Raw genomic sequence first — 17,574 nt, forward strand, 5'->3', positions numbered from 1 at the left:
AACCATATTTTACCTTTAATAACATCTGTTAGGACCAGCTTAATGGCCTTGATCACCTCTTATTTAATTGTTTGTAATGATTACAATTATAGTATCTTGCATATGTTAAGATATTTGTGTACTCAAAATGCTTAAATTTATTTTGATTCTTGTCTAGTTAAATACCTACTACATATGGAACATGAGTGATAATTTATGCTATAATCATTACATGTTCCATCATCATCTTGTATATTCTTTGGTAAAACAAGAAATTTCCAAAAATACCTCTCATTTTATAATCTACCACAACAATATCACCAAAAAAGGGGACTTTGTCCACCTACACGCGCAATCCTTTCATATATCACATTTATATGATAAACATAAAACCCTAACTAGTCACTTCTACTAGATCATTTTGGAGGGTGATGAGCTGAATCTGACGAAGTAGCCCGAAAATCATTTTCACTACTCTGGCTAGTAGGTTGAGAACCTGAAAAATACATACTCGGAACAAAAGGAACTCGAGAAGAAGAAGACGATGATGGAGAAGAAGAAGAATACTGGAATGTTGTAGAAAACATGGATTGGTTTAACAAACTTAGAGATGAATTGCCCCTTTGAAAATCACCATTCAAGAAATATTGAGTGTTTATGTCATCACTATTGCTATTAGATAACTGAGTGTGAGCTATTGGATTACTATTAGGGAAAAAAGAGATTGTTGAAAGAGTATTTGGAGAAGTATTAGGAGAAATAATACTAGAAACAGGTACATATTCCGTGGGAAATGTGTCCGTCATAAACTGTCTTTCTGTTGAAAATACCATATTATTTTCTGCAGGAAATGTGCTTGTCAGAACTTTTTTCTTCGTCAAAAATTCCAAGTTACTTTCCACGGAGTTTGAGGGAAATGTGTTTGTCAGAGACCCTTTTTCCATTGAAGAAGTAGGCAAGAGCCTAACATTTTCAGGGAAGTTGAGTTTGGCTTTGCTACCTCTAAATTTAAGAGCAGTTTCATCATAAGCTCTAGCAGCATCTTCAGCAGTATCGAATGTTCCGAGCCAAACCCTAGCAGCTTTGTATGGATCTCTAATTTCAGCAGCCCATTTTCCCCATGGCCTTTGTCTCACTCCTCTATATCTTCTTCTTGGTTGATCACAATCAATAATATTGGTGTTGTTATTATGATCATATGTTGGAGTAGTGTATATGAATGTTGCTTCTGTTGTTGGTGTGTTGCTTGCAATAGTTCTATTAATGCTTGAATCTTCACCAACTATAAATTAACATAAAAACACACATTTCAAGAAAACATAAATTTTAAGGGAATGTCTAGTTGTTATATACCTTTTTAGTATAAATAAACTTATTACCGTGTCAAATCACAGAAAAGATAACTACGCGTAAGCTTTTTTTTAAATCAAATTAAGCTATTATATAAAATAATTTATCAAAATAATATATTTTTTCAAAATTTTATAAAACTAGTATAAACGTATTTCACAGTAACGTTTTAGGGTATATTTCAATTTTTAAAAATTAACAGTGTTAGGTTGATATACGTTACTGTGAGTAACATTTTACTCCTAAAACGTTATTGTAAGTAACGTTTTAAGAGTAAGACGTTACTCACATTAACGTTTTAGGAGTAAAACGTTACTATGAGTAATGTATATCAATCTAACTCCGTCAGCTTTTAAAAAATAAAATATACCCTAAAACGTTACTGTGAAATACGTTTATACTAATTTTGTAAGAATTTTAAAAAAAAATTATATAATGACTTAGTTTGGTAGATACTTCTTTTTATTATACTGTAAAATTTATAAATACTACTTGTTCATCAAATAAAGATAACTTGATAGTCCAAAATGAAATTCCTTTTGCTTCATATTTAATTATATATAGTACAAAATGGTCTATAAATATAATGATATCATTATTATTAGTAGTAGTAGTATTATATATAAGGACTAAGCTCCTTAATTATACTCTTAAAGAACATAAAAATTAAACTAAAGTAAATAAACTAACATGACCTAAAGTAAAATTTGAGGCTCTAGTCTTACTTCATGTTATCTTACATGGATTTACATTACATACAATATTGACATGCTAGTTAGTTTTTGAGATGAAGAGCAGCCGCTTCGCGGGGTTAGAATTTCGAATATATAATGCGAGTTTTGAAATTATAAATTAAATATTATATTAGTATGACATCAATAATAACTGTATGACTTATTTCCAAACCAACTAATAAACTCTATCTTGTATACATTAAAAAAAAATTAAGAGTCAAAAACACACTTAAGTATTTTAATTTAATTCTTTTTGAGTTTTCTATTTCATTATCATCAAATATTTATCGAAACATACTTCAACTATCTGTTTTTCATAGAAAAACTAAACAAATGATAGATAAGATGCGATTCAATAAACATTTGATGTGATGATAAATCAGATAGAAAACTCACATATAAACCTTATCATTCATATACGAAATTCGAAAAAACCGAAATATTTCAGTATGTTTTCCAAATTTATTCCTACAAACGAAATAAAATATGAAGCAAAAAGTACAGAATTATTTTGCATACCTTTTGATGAACTAATAATATCAGACAAGAAATATTGCTGCTCTTCACGTCCTCTTTTTTCTCCAACGCCTCCAGAAAATTCATTCAAAGATGAAGAACCAATAATATTATTATTATTATTTTCTTGATTTAATATTCTATCTTCACCAGTAATGACACGTGTCAGTGCAGTAACCATCATAGACATCTCTTCTTCTCTATTAATATTCCCAGAAAACATCACATTAATATTATCATTATTATTAATCCCACTTTCTTCTTCTTCATCATCTCTTATAATTGCCTTATAATTCCCTTTCTTTCTATAATTCGCCACCTTGAATTTACACATGTAACACACACAAAAAAGGAAGAAGCTAATTGTATATAATAGTACTAACAAATACTTACTACTATATATAAAATTACAAGTTTAAATATCGACAGACAGTCTAATGCACTGAACATTTTCCCCCGCAAGAGAAAACAAATTAGGTTTCAAGAAGGTTGACAAGAAGTAGAAAATTAAGTGGTTGTTTTCTATCAAAAGATTCCTTGAACAAACCGTAATATATAGAGATTTTAAGGAGCTAAAGTTGGGAGTTGAAATTATACTAAAAAACAAAAGGAAAAAAAAAGTAAACTCGAGTTTTATTTTATTTTATTTTTATTAATAAAAACTTAGGTTTATAAAGAAAAATTAAAACAAATCTACAAGAAGTGCTAGAATCGGTTGGTCAACTCATGGGCTAAGATAGATTTTCTTTCAAGTTGAACGAATAGTTATTTAACATTATTATATAAAGGTTGATTGTTGTATATTTAAATATTTTTAAATTTTAGAATTATAATTACATTATATAAATGTTATTAACATATATTAATAATATAATTTCATAAAATATAATTTAAAAAGTTAATATTAAATATAAAAATTATTTTTTTAAAAAAATAAATCACGTAAATTAAAACGTTATTAACATATATTAATAATATAATTTCATAAAATATAATTTAAAAAGTTAATATTAAATATAAAAATTATTTTTTTAAAAAAATAAATCACGTAAATTAAAACGGAGAGGGAATATTATTTTAGAGAAGCTAAGTGTGAAGAGTACGTGTGAAGGGAGATGTAATAAATTGAGGATGAGAATCTTTTTAGCCGTTTTTTTTTCTTTGGTCAGTCGGCGTTAAATCCAATATTGGTTAAAGGCCGACATGAATAACCCATTCCACTTGTTTTTTCTTAAAAAAATTATTTTCGATTCAATATTCGATATATATATATATATATATATATATATATATATATATATATATATATATATATATATATATATATATATATATATATATATATATATATATATATATATATATATATATATATATATATATATATTTGTCATAATTTTTATTTTTAGAGTTAAATTATAAAAATTTTAATTAATATTGATATATTTTTTCATCATATTAATATGCAAAAAAATTGTAATTTATAATACTTTTTATGTAGTTTTAAAATATCTAATTTTTTGTTTAAAATATTAAATTAATATGATCTAATTTACCTTTAAAAATTAATCAAATTAACTTTCGATGAGCGTAACATAACAAACAATTTCGAAAGAAGGAATTATTATTTATGTGTTAAGACACAATTAATTGAATAGCTGACTCTATTTTTGAGCAAAAGAGGTGCCAAATAGCACTTTACGTAAATAAATATTTTCACTTTTGAATAAACGTATATCTAGATTATCATATTTGATCGAATTTCATATCTTATTTTATTAAATATTTTAATGTTATTATATACCCAAAATTACTAGTTGTCAAAAGCGCTTATATAATAAAGTAATTTTAAAAAAATTTAATTAATTTAACAGTAAAGTTTTATCTTTTTTAATTATATAAAGCGTGACGATTTAAATATGTGATAACTCAAGCATATATCATAATAATTTTTACTTATTTTTATTTATCACTCGGTATTTAATATTTATTGTAAAAATTTGATTACACTAATTTTGTGTTATTTAAGATACATTTAAAGGAAAAGAGCTTGAGACGAGCTATTTGATTTTGGTGAAAGATCTTACAATTTTGTAAAAAAGATGAATTGAAAAAATTGAGATGACCAAGTCTTATGGGACCAAAATGATCCAAACATGCAATATGTAAATAGTAACGATCACGAGTTAATATTATTTAATTGCACGAACTTTTTATTTTTGATGTTATATTCGTTTTAAATTCTCTAAATTATATTTTAACGAATTCAATACACACCTATAAGTATAATAATGGAGACTTATCCTATATATTATAATGACAATTATAATTTTTGAAGAATAAGATAGAATACTATATATTATAATAACAATTATAATAATGGAGACTTATCCTATAAGTAGTTTTATAAGTATATTCTGGAAAACCATTGACTAAAACACACTCTAAAAATAGAGTAGTGACCAGCTGCTATAGATATTTTGAAAAGAAATTTGTCAAATTAATTTCTTAAATTTATATATATTTTGTAGAATATTCTAACTTCTTTTAATACTCTATACTCTATATTTATATACAATGATATTTTCTTCAAGAAATTCCTAAATATTTAAACAATAAAAGAAAAAAAAATTATACATATCCAATACTTTTATTAAATTAATAAATTAAACGCGTTTATTATGAATGGTGGTGAGATAATTGAATTTTTTTCTTTCTCAACTAATTAGTGTTTTTAACTCTTCTTTAGAAACTCTCGTTCTTTTTCCTCTCGTAATAATTCAAATTTATAATCTTTAGATTGAAAGTAAAAGATTGTTTATTATCCGAATAATTTTTTATCGTCTCTTAATTAATTAATAATTTTGAATTGGCCCTCTAAAAATTTAAAATACTTATTCAATATGCTACCTTCAGATATAAAAATACTACAATATTAATAAGTATTAAAACAGTTTTAAAAGAGTCAAATGGGAAATCTTTTTTTTGTTGTCGACGGAGATTGACGGTGCTGACGCCGAAAATCATTTATAAAAGCGGAAGTGATTGGTCAACGCTGACTTTAGTCAAAGTCTGTGAAATATAACGCGGTTTTGTAACTGTCACACATGTAATTTTTTTTGTCTTTTTTATTAAAAAAATTAGTTGTTTGTCCTTTTTTTACTTAGACGAGTTTTAATTCGACGTATTCATTAAACAAATAATATATTTTTTATTTTTAATTATTTATTTATTTTGATAAATTAAAAAAGGACATAGTATTTTTTTATTTATTATAATCTCAATTAATTACTATAAAAAAGATAGAATTTTTTAAAAATCTTAAGTTTTTAATTCACCTACTTCATAATTAATAGGATAAAATGATAAACTTACTATGTCAATTATTTTTTTTAATAAGTATAACAATTTAAAAATGGACAAGTAATTAGAGATAAGAGGAGTTTATTGGTATAGTCAGTTTTACCTCTATTAATTAATAAAATCTTAAACATATTATTCACTACATTTTTTAAAGACATTCACTCAATATTACTGCCTCCGTCCAACGCCACCATACTAAAAATAGTTGTCCAACAATACATGTCTAATTTAGAAAATTAAAAGATAATTACCTTTTGTATCTATTTTACTTTGCTATTAAATTATAATTATCATCTAATATATTTTTCAAAATATTAAATTTAATAAAGTCAAATGATTATATTGTAATATTACACCTATTATTTATTGTTTTTTAAAAAATGTATCAAGTCAATAGTAACAGTAGAAAAAATATATTGTGAATATAATAGGAAGAAAACAAATTTATCCTTTCTTGAGATATATGAAATATGACAAATAAAAAAAAATTACATTAAAAATATTTAACAAGTGAATAGAAAATATATATAATCGAAGTAACGTGTTGGTTCAATTTGCATGCATTCAAATTAATTTCACTTGCTATATTTCATTAATATAAAATATTACATAACTCTGCAAGCAATTTACTCTTGAAGTGCATGAATTTTTTTTATCTAAATTAAAATTAGTCGAATCTCAATTATAGCGTATATTAATTAGACAAAAAAGAAAATATTCCTCCATATACTGCTAGTAACTACTGCAGACGTAATATCCTCACTTTCAATTTATTTATAACTTTTCAATATAATAAAATCATATTAAAGCTTAAAATTTCAATATTAAAAATAATTTATAATATTAATATATTATAATATTTATGTGACCATTTTGCATTGATGTATATACATTCTTGGGAGTTACTTTTCATTTAGACTTCTGTTTTGTTCTTTTCTTTCCTTTTTTTAATAACGAATATGTTTTTAATATTTTTTTTTGATCATATTAAATAGAACGTAAGTCCACTTGTATTACATGTGCATGCATCAGACTTATTCCTCAACCCTAAAAAGGAAGAATTTAATCTATTCACGAGAAAAATAATACAAAGTCCAATGTTTACTAATCATTCGAAAAATAAAAATATTGTATTTGATTATAATAACAACGACATATATTCAATAAATCTTTAGCTCAAATTTCAAAAGGAGAATTGGTTATTCAGAAAAAGATAGCAAAAAAGAAAGAAAAATAACAGCAAAATAAAAAAATTAAAGAGTAAAATGAAGCCACATATAATTTTTTTAAAAATATTAAAAAATAAGAAATTATGCGATTATACTAAACACTGCTATCCCACCAAATGAGTGACCACACTCGGCCTTTTACTATCTACTTTAATTTTTTATATTTATATATAAAAGAAAATTATATAAGGTCATATCATCCATTATGTGTCACATATGTCTAGATTAAACACTTTTTATTGATATTATTTTAATTTATTTTTATGAATAAAATTTATTCGCACTCGATTTTTATATTAAATTAATGTAATTTTATTTTTACGTAATTTAATGAAGTAAAATATATTCGTTATTTAAATTGAGTAAAAATGAACTGTAAATTTAAACACACGACAGACATGTATTAAATTAATGTAAACATCCAATATAGATAAATTTATCCTATTTTTATATCTCTTAATTTTTGTTAAGTCAAACCTTTCTCACACCTATTAATTAATATAAATATTTTCTTTTGTATAAATACTTATATAAAACGAATATTTCAATGATAAATTTTGTCCACAAATTTGAATCGACTTTTTAAAGTAACAATCATGACTCATGAGGCATGAATTGTTCCACATGTATGAGCTAGTTTAGGTCCAACTTTATGAAATTTTTAGCCATAAATAATTGAATTCAAATAAACTAAAGCTTTATTATTTAAATTGCAAAATATATCAAATTTGATTTTATGTTGATCTGAACATTCCTAAACATAACAAATTAATTAATCAAATAAAGTCAACGCGAATAATTAAAATTGAAAACACAATATGATGAATTTTTGTTAATACATACATGATTACAACTTATAGAAAGTATAAATTCTTACGGTTAGTCAAGAGAAGCTAATATATCCTTTAAACTATTCAAAATTAAATAATTATATTCTTTTTGTTAGTTATTTGACAAAAAAAAATGAATTATCGTTAATCAAATGATATAATTATGCCCTCTTTTTATATTGTAAAAGAGTTCCACATTATTTCTTTTGTGTAATATAATTTTACAAGTTGCAATAAGTAATTTACAGATTTTGCATCTTAAATAATCATCTTTGTCATACAAAAAAATAATTCTTAATTTATAATATGTAAGTATAAAAGTTTTATAATTTGTCAATATCGTAAATAGTTTACGCAATTAGTGGAAGTCAAAGTCAAATATTAGACCCCAAAAATATGCAAATAATTGACAAGAGTTTGGATATTTCATGGGTTAGTGTCGTTTTTTAAATGCTTTATTAAATTAAATTAGCAAAAACCAAAATAACAAATAATTCATACATTTTTGACTTCTTTGTTGCTTACAAAGTTATTATATACATCATTTATTCTTAATATTGACTTGAATTTTATAAAACAATCTATTAATAGCGGGAAAATATCAACTACAAAACTTATTTTAAAAGTTAATATTCTGATTTCTATTTAGAATTCGACTTATATCTTCCTAAAAAAAATGAATAGAGGAAATACAGGCATTCCAGATCTGTTTTTCTTGGCATTAACACAATGTCATCACTGTTACATTAAGATAAATTCAAACGCTTAGATGGATCGACTCATCAAGTTTACCATTAACTAATATAAGGAAAATACTTGGTAGTAATAGCATGATGATACTATAACCTAATATATGTACAAAGAATTAAACCAGGGACATTAATACTAGCCATGTCTCGATATGGCATATTGATACTAAGCTCTCCCAGCAGGCAGGGAGAGATAAATAACAAAAGCCAAAAGTTCAAAATGCTTCTGGTTATCTGCATAGGAGCATCTAACTTCCACAAGCCATACACTCGTCACGGTTACTCAAAGAACACACCATCTGGGCCATTTTAGTTTCTTCATCAACTGGAGTCACTGGTTTTTCCTGCATTCAAGTTCAAAACGCGTTCTGTAACGATGGAACATATTGAGTTTATGATGAGAGAGTAAAAGATGTAATGGTTTACTACCTTCAGGATGGAAGTATCAACTGTGAACTTGATTGCATCTGCTGCTGCGCGTGATCTTAGATAGTACATTCCTGTTTTTAAACCCTGCCAGTAACAAGCTTGAAATTCAAAGACATGTACAAACCATCTTCACACATGAATTTCAAGCAAGAGCATATCCAAACTAGTAGAAATGAAATGATAGATCACAATAATCATATAATTGTAACAACAAACTGTTATGTGAAATGGTAAGCATACCCTGGACCAAGTATGAAAATGCAGGGATGTAAGCTTTCCAAAATTGGGTTGGTCCATATGGATGTTGAGACTCTGGCTTTGATCAATGTAGCATCCACGGTCTACAGCCATATCAACCAAGTTCCGTTGCTTGATCTCCCAAACAGTCCTGACATCATTAGGTAGTATAAGCATGGAATTTGAAGTAAAATGAACACGACAAACAAACCAAAACAATTAAAGAAGTCCATACTTGTATATGAGTTTAAGATCATTTGGAACTTCAGGGATTTTCTGCACAGAACCATCATCATAAATTATCCTATTCTTGAGGGTAGGATTCCAAAGACCCATCTCAGTTAAGTCATGAAGAAGATGCTTGTTCACCACAACAAATTCACCACTGAAAAGAATATACATAGTTAAAATCTGAAGACAGCAAAATTAACTCTATTAGCATTGAGCTAAAGGACAAGCAGCAAAAGTAACCTTAGAACTCTTCTGCTGTAGATATTGGATGTGTATGGTTCAAAGCATTCATTGTTTCCAAGAATTTGGCTAGTTGAAGCAGTTGGCATTGGAGCTACAAGAAGTGAGTTTCTTACACCATCTTTTGCAATCATTTCACGGAGAATACCCCAATCCCATCGATCTGAGGGTGTTACTCCCCACATGTCTGGCTGGACAATACCCTGAACAGAAAAGTCTAATCTTAACAAAATACAATGTGAAATAAAAAAGAAATAGGCAATAGTGAATCAAACACACATCTGACAAATCATCAGGTTTTTGCCCCCATAATATCAGGTTCTACTTTTGGCACATTTTTAATTGTCTTTTCTTGGATATCATCTTCGCACTTAACAGAAAATCACAATTCTTTATCAAGAAGGGCACAGATTAAACCCTAGCTTATTTCAGAAGTCCTGGACAATCAACCAAGCAATCCACAAAGCAAATCATCAACTAAAGCAAAAGCTACAAATATACCTTGCTTACTGGACTTCCTGCATATGTCTCATATGGGCCTTCCTTGGCAGCTAATTCAGAAGAAGCTTTTAAAGCATGGTAGTATATTGTCTCAAATATATCTTTGTTAAGCTGTTGAGCCTGTACATAGACAAAATATAAGATTAGCCCACACTGAAACAGTTACAAATAACAAAGTTTGATGGAGGGTGACTTACCTCTGGTGAATCAAATGCCATGCCAAGCAATATGAATGTATCTGCAAGACCTTGGACCCCAAGTCCAATAGGTCTATGTCGTAAATTAGACCTTTTTGCAGTTTCAACAGGGTAGTAGTTGACATCAATAATTTTGTTCAGGTTTGTAGTCACCAATGCAGTGACCTGTCTCACATGAAAAATACAACACAGTAAGATAGATATCCAAAATAAATAACTAAGAAACATCAGAAGTTGACAAGGCCAATTTGACAGAACAAAATCTAACCTCTGCCAGTTTGTCAAAATCAAAGTACCGGTTTTTAGCGCCTCTGCTCCCAACAAGCTTAGATGGTTGTGATTCACTAGGAACCTCCTACAAGATATAAAAAAAGGTACTTAAAAACAGGACAAAGAACTTAAAACCAAGCAATATTTTCAAGTGTATGGCATTTGTAACTACCTTCTCTCTAACATATCGTGGAAGAGCAATTGAGGCAAGATTGCACACAGCAGTTTCAGTAGGACTTGTGTATTCAATAATTTCAGTACACAAGTTAGAAGACTTGATTGTGCCAAGATTCTGCTGGTTGCTTTTTCTGTTACAAGTATCCTATGATAACAAACAGAAGAAAGGATTAAAAAGAAAGAACAATGCATCCAAATAACAAAAATAACAAGATAAACCATATAAAAGTCACCTTATATAGCATGTATGGGGTCCCAGTTTCTATCTGAGACTTCAAGATCTCAAACCAGAGATTTTGTGCTTGCACAACCTTCTTAGCCTTACCCTGAATTGACAAAATGGGATCATTATATATCATATGCTGACAAACATCAAGTAATCTAAGGATTCCAAGCTCAGCAAGCAATTAAGCACAATAGTTGACTTGCTTTTACCTCTCTTTCATACTTCGAATACAGCTTCTCAAAATCATCACCCCAGCAATCTGCCAATCCAGGAGCCTCACTTGGACAAAATAAAGACCATTGCCCATTGCTTTGGACTCTCTCCATAAAAAGATCAGGCACCCAAAGAGCATAGAAAAGATCTCTGGCCCGATGCTCTTCCTGCAGAGATAGACACGTTCAGTTTTGCAATTACAAGCCTTATGACATGAAAGGATTACAAAAGTCCTAGTGAAAAGAACAGTTTGATTAAGCCACCTTAGTCCTGTGAGACTAATACAACATATTGGGAGTTGATTACATAAAGGATAGTAACTACACCTTTCCATGGTTCTTCCTCAAATCCAGAAATTCAAATATATCAGAATGCCAGGGCTCAAGATAGATTGCAAAAGCACCTATACACAACATAAAATTGTCAGAAAAAAATCAATTTCAAGGCTTGGGTCCATTATAATAAATCTAATAGAGACAAGTAATTAGGTATACCCTTTCTTTTGCCACCTCCTTGGTCAACATATCGAGCAGTGTCATTAAACACACGTAGCATCGGAATAATTCCATTTGATGTCCCATTTGTTCCACGAATATAACTCCCAGTGCCACGAATATTGTGCACAGATACTCCAATTCCTCCAGCAGATTTGCTAATAACAGCACACTCCTTAAGAGTGTCATATATGCCCTCAATACTATCATCTTTCATGCATATCAGGAAGCAGCTACTTAACTGCAAGTCAAGGAAGAAACTATTAAACAACTTTTGTTTGGAAATTATGCTCAGAAGCTATTTCCAATCAAATAGACATACTTGAGGCCTTGGAGTTCCAGCATTAAAAAGAGTTGGAGAAGCATGAGTGAACCATCTCTGAGACATCAAATGATAAGTCTTGATGGCAGATTCAATATCATTCTTATGTATTCCTACAGAGACTCTCATCAGCATGTGTTGTGGCCTTTCTACAACTTTCCCATCAATCTTTAAGAGGTAAGATCGCTCCAGGGTTTTGAAACCAAAGTAATCATAGTCAAAGTCTCTGTCATATATGATCTCACTGTCCAATCGAGCTGCATTCTGTGGAAGATAAGTAAGTTAATAACTGACCTCTGAACTTCATACTATCTCATCAGCATTCAATTGGGCATACCACCTTGGGAAACAACTTAGTAAATCATGTTTATATTGAGCCAAAAACTTATAGATAGAAGGTTGAAAATTAACAGAAAGCAAAATATCTTATTGCCTGAAAATGGAACTCAGCATACTTAATGAGTGGCAGAAAGATTGGCAACAATCTCATTACTACTTGGTTTTAGTAGCAGCAAGGACATGTCATGTGCATGAAAAATGGATAACGTTTCAAGGTTGAATGGAAATACAGGTACAGTGTTCAGCATAACTAAGCTATGTCAACAATGATCAAGTGAAGAGCACAGGAACAAGTCTGGATGCATATATTTTGATATGAATAATAAAGGGACACAAAACTCAGGGAAACTGGTGCTTTCAAAATTCAATGACCTTTTCTACAATATTTTACTCCAGTCAACTGCGTTTAAGCTATTATGTAATGAACAAACAAACTTTCAATCTCATCATAACCCTACACAAAATTATGTTCAGAAAGGGCAATAATACCTTCATTATAATCTCATACACTTCATCAGAAATCAAAGGTGCCTTGAGTCCAGATCTCTCACTGACATGGTTATACATGTCCTTGACCCTGTGAAAACCACAATATTGTAAGCAACACCTTTCTATCTCAATCATTAGGCCAACCTTTTGTTTTCAAAGAATTAAAAGTACTGGTGACAAATAATGCCCTTACGTCTCAGAAAATATTTTCTTTGTGTTCTTGTGCAGATTTGAAACAGCAATCCTAGCAGCCAGCTGCAACAAAAGTACATTTAAGCAAATGGATGATTAAAAGCACCATGATCAGAAAGCAAAAACTCATATTTAGATGTTTCCTCTACAGAAGCTTGAACTGTATCTGAACAGCAAGGGGAGAAAACAGAATAGTCACTACCCCATTCCAATTAATGACACATTGTAATATCTATAATCAAGATAAACTATTTTCTTGATTATTCAAATTGAACCAGTTACATATGTATTTTCATATTAAATAAATATTTTTAGTTAATATGAAGATATACACACAACTACAATCATTCAAATCACTTTTACTTGTTCAATCAATAATTCTTGGAGCTCCTGCTCTATTTCTTTTTCTTGATAATAATGGAATCAAATTTAGTTTATTTACTTTGAAATCAACAACTCAAACATATCATGATTCCATTATTATCAAGAAAAAGGAATAAAGCAGCAACCCAAAGAACCATATCTTAAATTACTGAATAACAAGACTGTTAATCTCTTTTTTTCTCAAAAATTCAAAATGTGGTTCTTTGGGTTACTGCACTGCTTCCCCCAATGGTTGAAGGCAAAAATAAATACTCCCTCAGATCACTTTTACTTGTTAAATTTGAATTATCAAAAACAATTTATCTTGATTATAGCCATAGAAATGTTGTCAAACATTCTTGAATGCAATCACACAATATTCAAAACATTTTCAACACAGCCTTTCACTAGCTGTATCATTAGACTTCAACTTTAACAGTCTTTAACAGTTTGATATAATACTTCTCTATCAAACTAGTTTCTCAATCAATGGTTTAATACGATATATTATTTCAATACTACTAATACAGTAGGTTAAATTAAATCAATATCTTAAACTCCATTTCCAATCAAATATTAACAGTCAAAGTATTGATATAAGAATCTTCTATAACATTTTCCCACTATTTAACTCCATTTCATTAAAATTCAACATACTCAAAACACAGATCAACAAATGTAAAGCAAATCGGAGAATAGCTCACCGCTTGACTACCTAAAATTCTTCACCATATTGATGAGAATTCAATTACCCACCTAATAATCTCATCTCCATTTTCCGCATATATATCCTCAATTGTTTTTTTTTAAAACAAAAAAGCAAATCAGAGACACAGACAAGCATAATCAAGGTAATTCCCACTACTGGAACCCATTTCATTAGAAGATGAAATACTATTACCTCAAATTAACCTAAATACCTGGTCTAATTACCATTTCCAAATTCAACACATCCAATCACACACATCAATAGGCATAGAGCAAACCAACTTAATTGACAACATGATTTTTCACCTTATCCATAAAAATTCAAATCCCTATTTAAAAAAACACGAATCAGAGACTCACACAAGCATAATCAGGATGATTCGCAGTCAAAGCAGCCGCCGTCTCAGCAGCCAATTCATCAAGCTGACTCGTAGTAACCCCTTTATAAACACCAGCACAAACCTTCTGAGACACAAGCACCGGGTCACAATGATCAGGACTAAGCCCATAACTCAATTTCTTCAATCTAGCAGTAATCTTATCAAAATGAACCGCTTCTTGACGCCCATCTCTCTTCACAACATACATTGTTCCTTTCTCTTTTTTCAGTGAGGAATTTCGTCAAACAGTTGGCAGAAGGAACAGATTACAAAACAAAAAAATGGAAAGTCAGACTATAAGAATTTACTTAAATTTCAGTGAGATCTGTGCGTATATATAACATTTAACAAACAATTCTTTGAACTTTTGTATTTGAATTTCCCTCTCTTTTCTTTTCGTAGAAATGAAATTTTTTGAAATTTTCCCGCCAAATGGAAGAGCGGGTTATGTAGGGTTTGGCGGGTAAAAATACTAAATATGGCTGGAAAAGTGGAGGAGAAGCTATCTGTGGGGGCCACTTTGTCGAGATTTTTGTGGAAACTATAATTTCACATAATTGATACTCCCTCCGTTTGACTTGGAACGAAATTTAAAAAAGAAAAAAAAATTTTAATTTTGTGATTTTAAATTAAAATTATATCAAATGTATCAAAGTGTTCTTTAATTTAGTGATCTTAAATATATCACGTGAAAAGTTTAAGTTAAATTGTTGCCAAAAAAGAAAAGGAATTATTCTTTTTTAAACAAACTAAAAAGAAAATATCGACATTCTTTTTTAAATGGATGAGTTAAAAAAAAACATTTTAAATATAAATAACAAATTTGAGTCAGAAAACAATCACTAATAGGTATATTCCTCTTTCTCTTAATTCATGTAGTGACTTTTGATGGTAAAATAATTTATATTAATCATATATTTGGACATGAAATTTTTAAGTTTATTAAATAAGATTATCATATTTGAAAATTGTGTAAAATATACATTTAAAAAATTACCGTAAAAATAGATTTGCTTGAGTTGTTAAAAGAATTGTTTAAATTTGAAAATATGAAAAATATCACATAGATTAGGTGGAAGAATATTATGATAAGATTGTCTACTTTTCTATGTCACATTTCTAAAGTAAAATATTTTATGCACCAAATTATCATTTTTAATGTATTGGCAATATATTTATGAAATTATGCAGCAACATAAGAATTATTGTACTCTAGCTAATAAGGAACAAAATTGAATGTTCTTATTTATGATTAACTTTAGTGGTAAACTTTAGTGGTAAATAATAAATATCAATTTTAATACTCATTTGTATAATTTATACTTTTGCCGCCAATTTTTATAATTTTTTGTTGCGGTAGGTAGGACCAAATTATAATGAATTGGTTAGCTTTTGTTACAAGATTGGAATTTGGAAGTTGGGCCATTATGTACTGTTTATTTTAATTTTTTTAGTTGTCATTTTTTGGGATTCTAAACTTTAAGCTTGTAATGAAAGTCAACATATTTACATATTTGAATTTTAAAATAAAATTAAAAAATAATTCAAAAGTTCAAATTTTGAAATTTGAGTTCATTTCACCATTCTTTTCAAAAATAAAAAATTGTTAGATATTTTTATTTGAAAGTTTGAGATGGTCGAATCAAAATTCAAACCAAAAAATGTCTAGTATTTAGTATTGACGAAATCTACGTTTAATCATCCTTGTCAACGATTTTTGAATTTGAACTTTTCCTAAACATCACTTTAAGAGTTCAGAGTTCAGGCATTGTTTGTCTTTTGATATTGATCTCGAAATGGCTAAATTTGTAAGATAAATTTATGCAGTTCAATTGGCTATTTGTGCAAATTGCCTCTAGATATTTTGGTTTCATTTGGACTTCGCAAATATGTCCAAAGAAAAATAGTATTTCTGGTATTAACTTTGGGCTTTTCAAAGATAATTTTCATGAGATTTGCATCTATATGTCTGGTCCATGAACCTTCACTTGATTAAAGAAGGTTCTACTAACTAAATAAATCGGATTTTAAAAGTGGCGGATTCAAAATATTAATGGGAGATCAATAAATATATAGCAATGTTTGCCGAACTTTGTATATGTCCTAAAAAATATCATCAAATATCAACAAATCGAATTTGAACCGAATTATTATTGCATATGAACTTGAAATTGCTATACAATAACGCATAAACTTCAATTTTGAATCCACCTAGTTAGTGGCAAAATTTGAAATTTCACTACGGATGTTTAAGAATTAATATATACTACATTGACCTATATATTTCGTATTGTTTATCTATATGTACAATATAATTTTTCAACGAATGGTGTTTAACTGACCCCTTAATATTGTTTAACCGGAAATAGCCAAGTCAACAAGTTGAGACTTTCAACAACTTTAATTTGTTTGTTAAATTTAATGTGGAAAATTTCTGAAAATCATTCTCCAAACTGTCAAGGTACTGGATGTACAAGCATATAAGTGAGTGTCTTCACATAATGTCCCCTGTGAAAAAGCTCAAAGATAACTCGATAAAAATGTACTCGTATCAAATGTTCAAATTAAATCAATCAATATGTGTATACCATGTGTTTGAGTATAGACACTTGATGAATAGCTGATTGCACACATTTCTCTTCTCATTTAGTATCATTCTAATACAACTTTATTAAATTTTGGAAGGTAAATTTAAATACTTTTCAATACAAGATTAATATTATACGAGTAGCAATTATGTTTAAGTGAATGGTAAAATGGTAGTTCAACATTTTATGAATATCTTCGTCTTTCAATTTTTGACTTGGCATCTTCTT

General features: G+C 28.5%; 2 protein-coding genes across 2 annotated transcripts; both read right to left on the bottom strand.

The window, feature by feature from the left end:
- Nucleotides 1-113: 113 nt before the first annotated feature.
- Nucleotides 114-3,673, bottom strand: ERF-D5 (ethylene response factor D.5). The gene is made up of 2 exons (XM_004237096.5): nucleotides 2,583-3,673; nucleotides 114-1,261 (listed from the first exon to the last, which is right to left on the bottom strand). Exons 1-2 carry the CDS (start codon nucleotides 2,911-2,913, stop codon nucleotides 396-398), a joined length of 1,197 nt encoding a protein of 398 aa, XP_004237144.1. The 5' UTR covers nucleotides 2,914-3,673; the 3' UTR covers nucleotides 114-395.
- A 5,018-nt stretch (nucleotides 3,674-8,691) lies between these two features.
- On the bottom strand, nucleotides 8,692-15,209 carry LOC101249065 (ribonucleoside-diphosphate reductase large subunit-like). The gene is made up of 17 exons (XM_004236661.5): nucleotides 14,739-15,209; nucleotides 13,309-13,370; nucleotides 13,116-13,203; nucleotides 12,288-12,551; nucleotides 11,966-12,206; nucleotides 11,798-11,874; nucleotides 11,468-11,638; nucleotides 11,266-11,358; nucleotides 11,028-11,177; nucleotides 10,854-10,940; nucleotides 10,586-10,750; nucleotides 10,389-10,508; nucleotides 9,888-10,090; nucleotides 9,652-9,801; nucleotides 9,420-9,567; nucleotides 9,180-9,263; nucleotides 8,692-9,094 (listed from the first exon to the last, which is right to left on the bottom strand). The coding sequence occupies exons 1-17, from the start codon at nucleotides 14,964-14,966 to the stop codon at nucleotides 8,999-9,001; spliced, it is 2,427 nt and encodes an 808-aa protein (XP_004236709.1). The 5' UTR covers nucleotides 14,967-15,209; the 3' UTR covers nucleotides 8,692-8,998.
- Between the last annotated feature and the right edge of the window lie 2,365 nt (nucleotides 15,210-17,574).

This window comes from Solanum lycopersicum, chromosome 4 (genome assembly GCF_036512215.1).
Source record: "Solanum lycopersicum chromosome 4, SLM_r2.1".
Classification (NCBI taxonomy): domain Eukaryota; kingdom Viridiplantae; phylum Streptophyta; class Magnoliopsida; order Solanales; family Solanaceae; genus Solanum; species Solanum lycopersicum.

Bases quoted from the DNA above. Each gene is read 5' to 3' on its own strand.
- ERF-D5 (XM_004237096.5), bottom strand. From the start codon at position 2,913: ATGTGTAAATTCAAGGTGGCGAATTATAGAAAGAAAGGGAATTATAAG. The intron at 1,262-2,582 runs GTATGCAAAATA...GTTAATTTATAG, and splicing joins TATTATTAGTTCATCAAAAG to TTGGTGAAGATTCAAGCATT.
- LOC101249065 (XM_004236661.5), bottom strand. From the start codon at position 14,966: ATGTATGTTGTGAAGAGAGATGGGCGTCAAGAAGCGGTTCATTTTGAT. The intron at 12,207-12,287 runs GTATGTCTATTT...CTTGACTTGCAG, and splicing joins CTGGAACTCCAAGGCCTCAA to TTAAGTAGCTGCTTCCTGAT. The intron at 9,264-9,419 runs GTATGCTTACCA...TGTTACTGGCAG, and splicing joins ATTTTCATACTTGGTCCAGG to GGTTTAAAAACAGGAATGTA.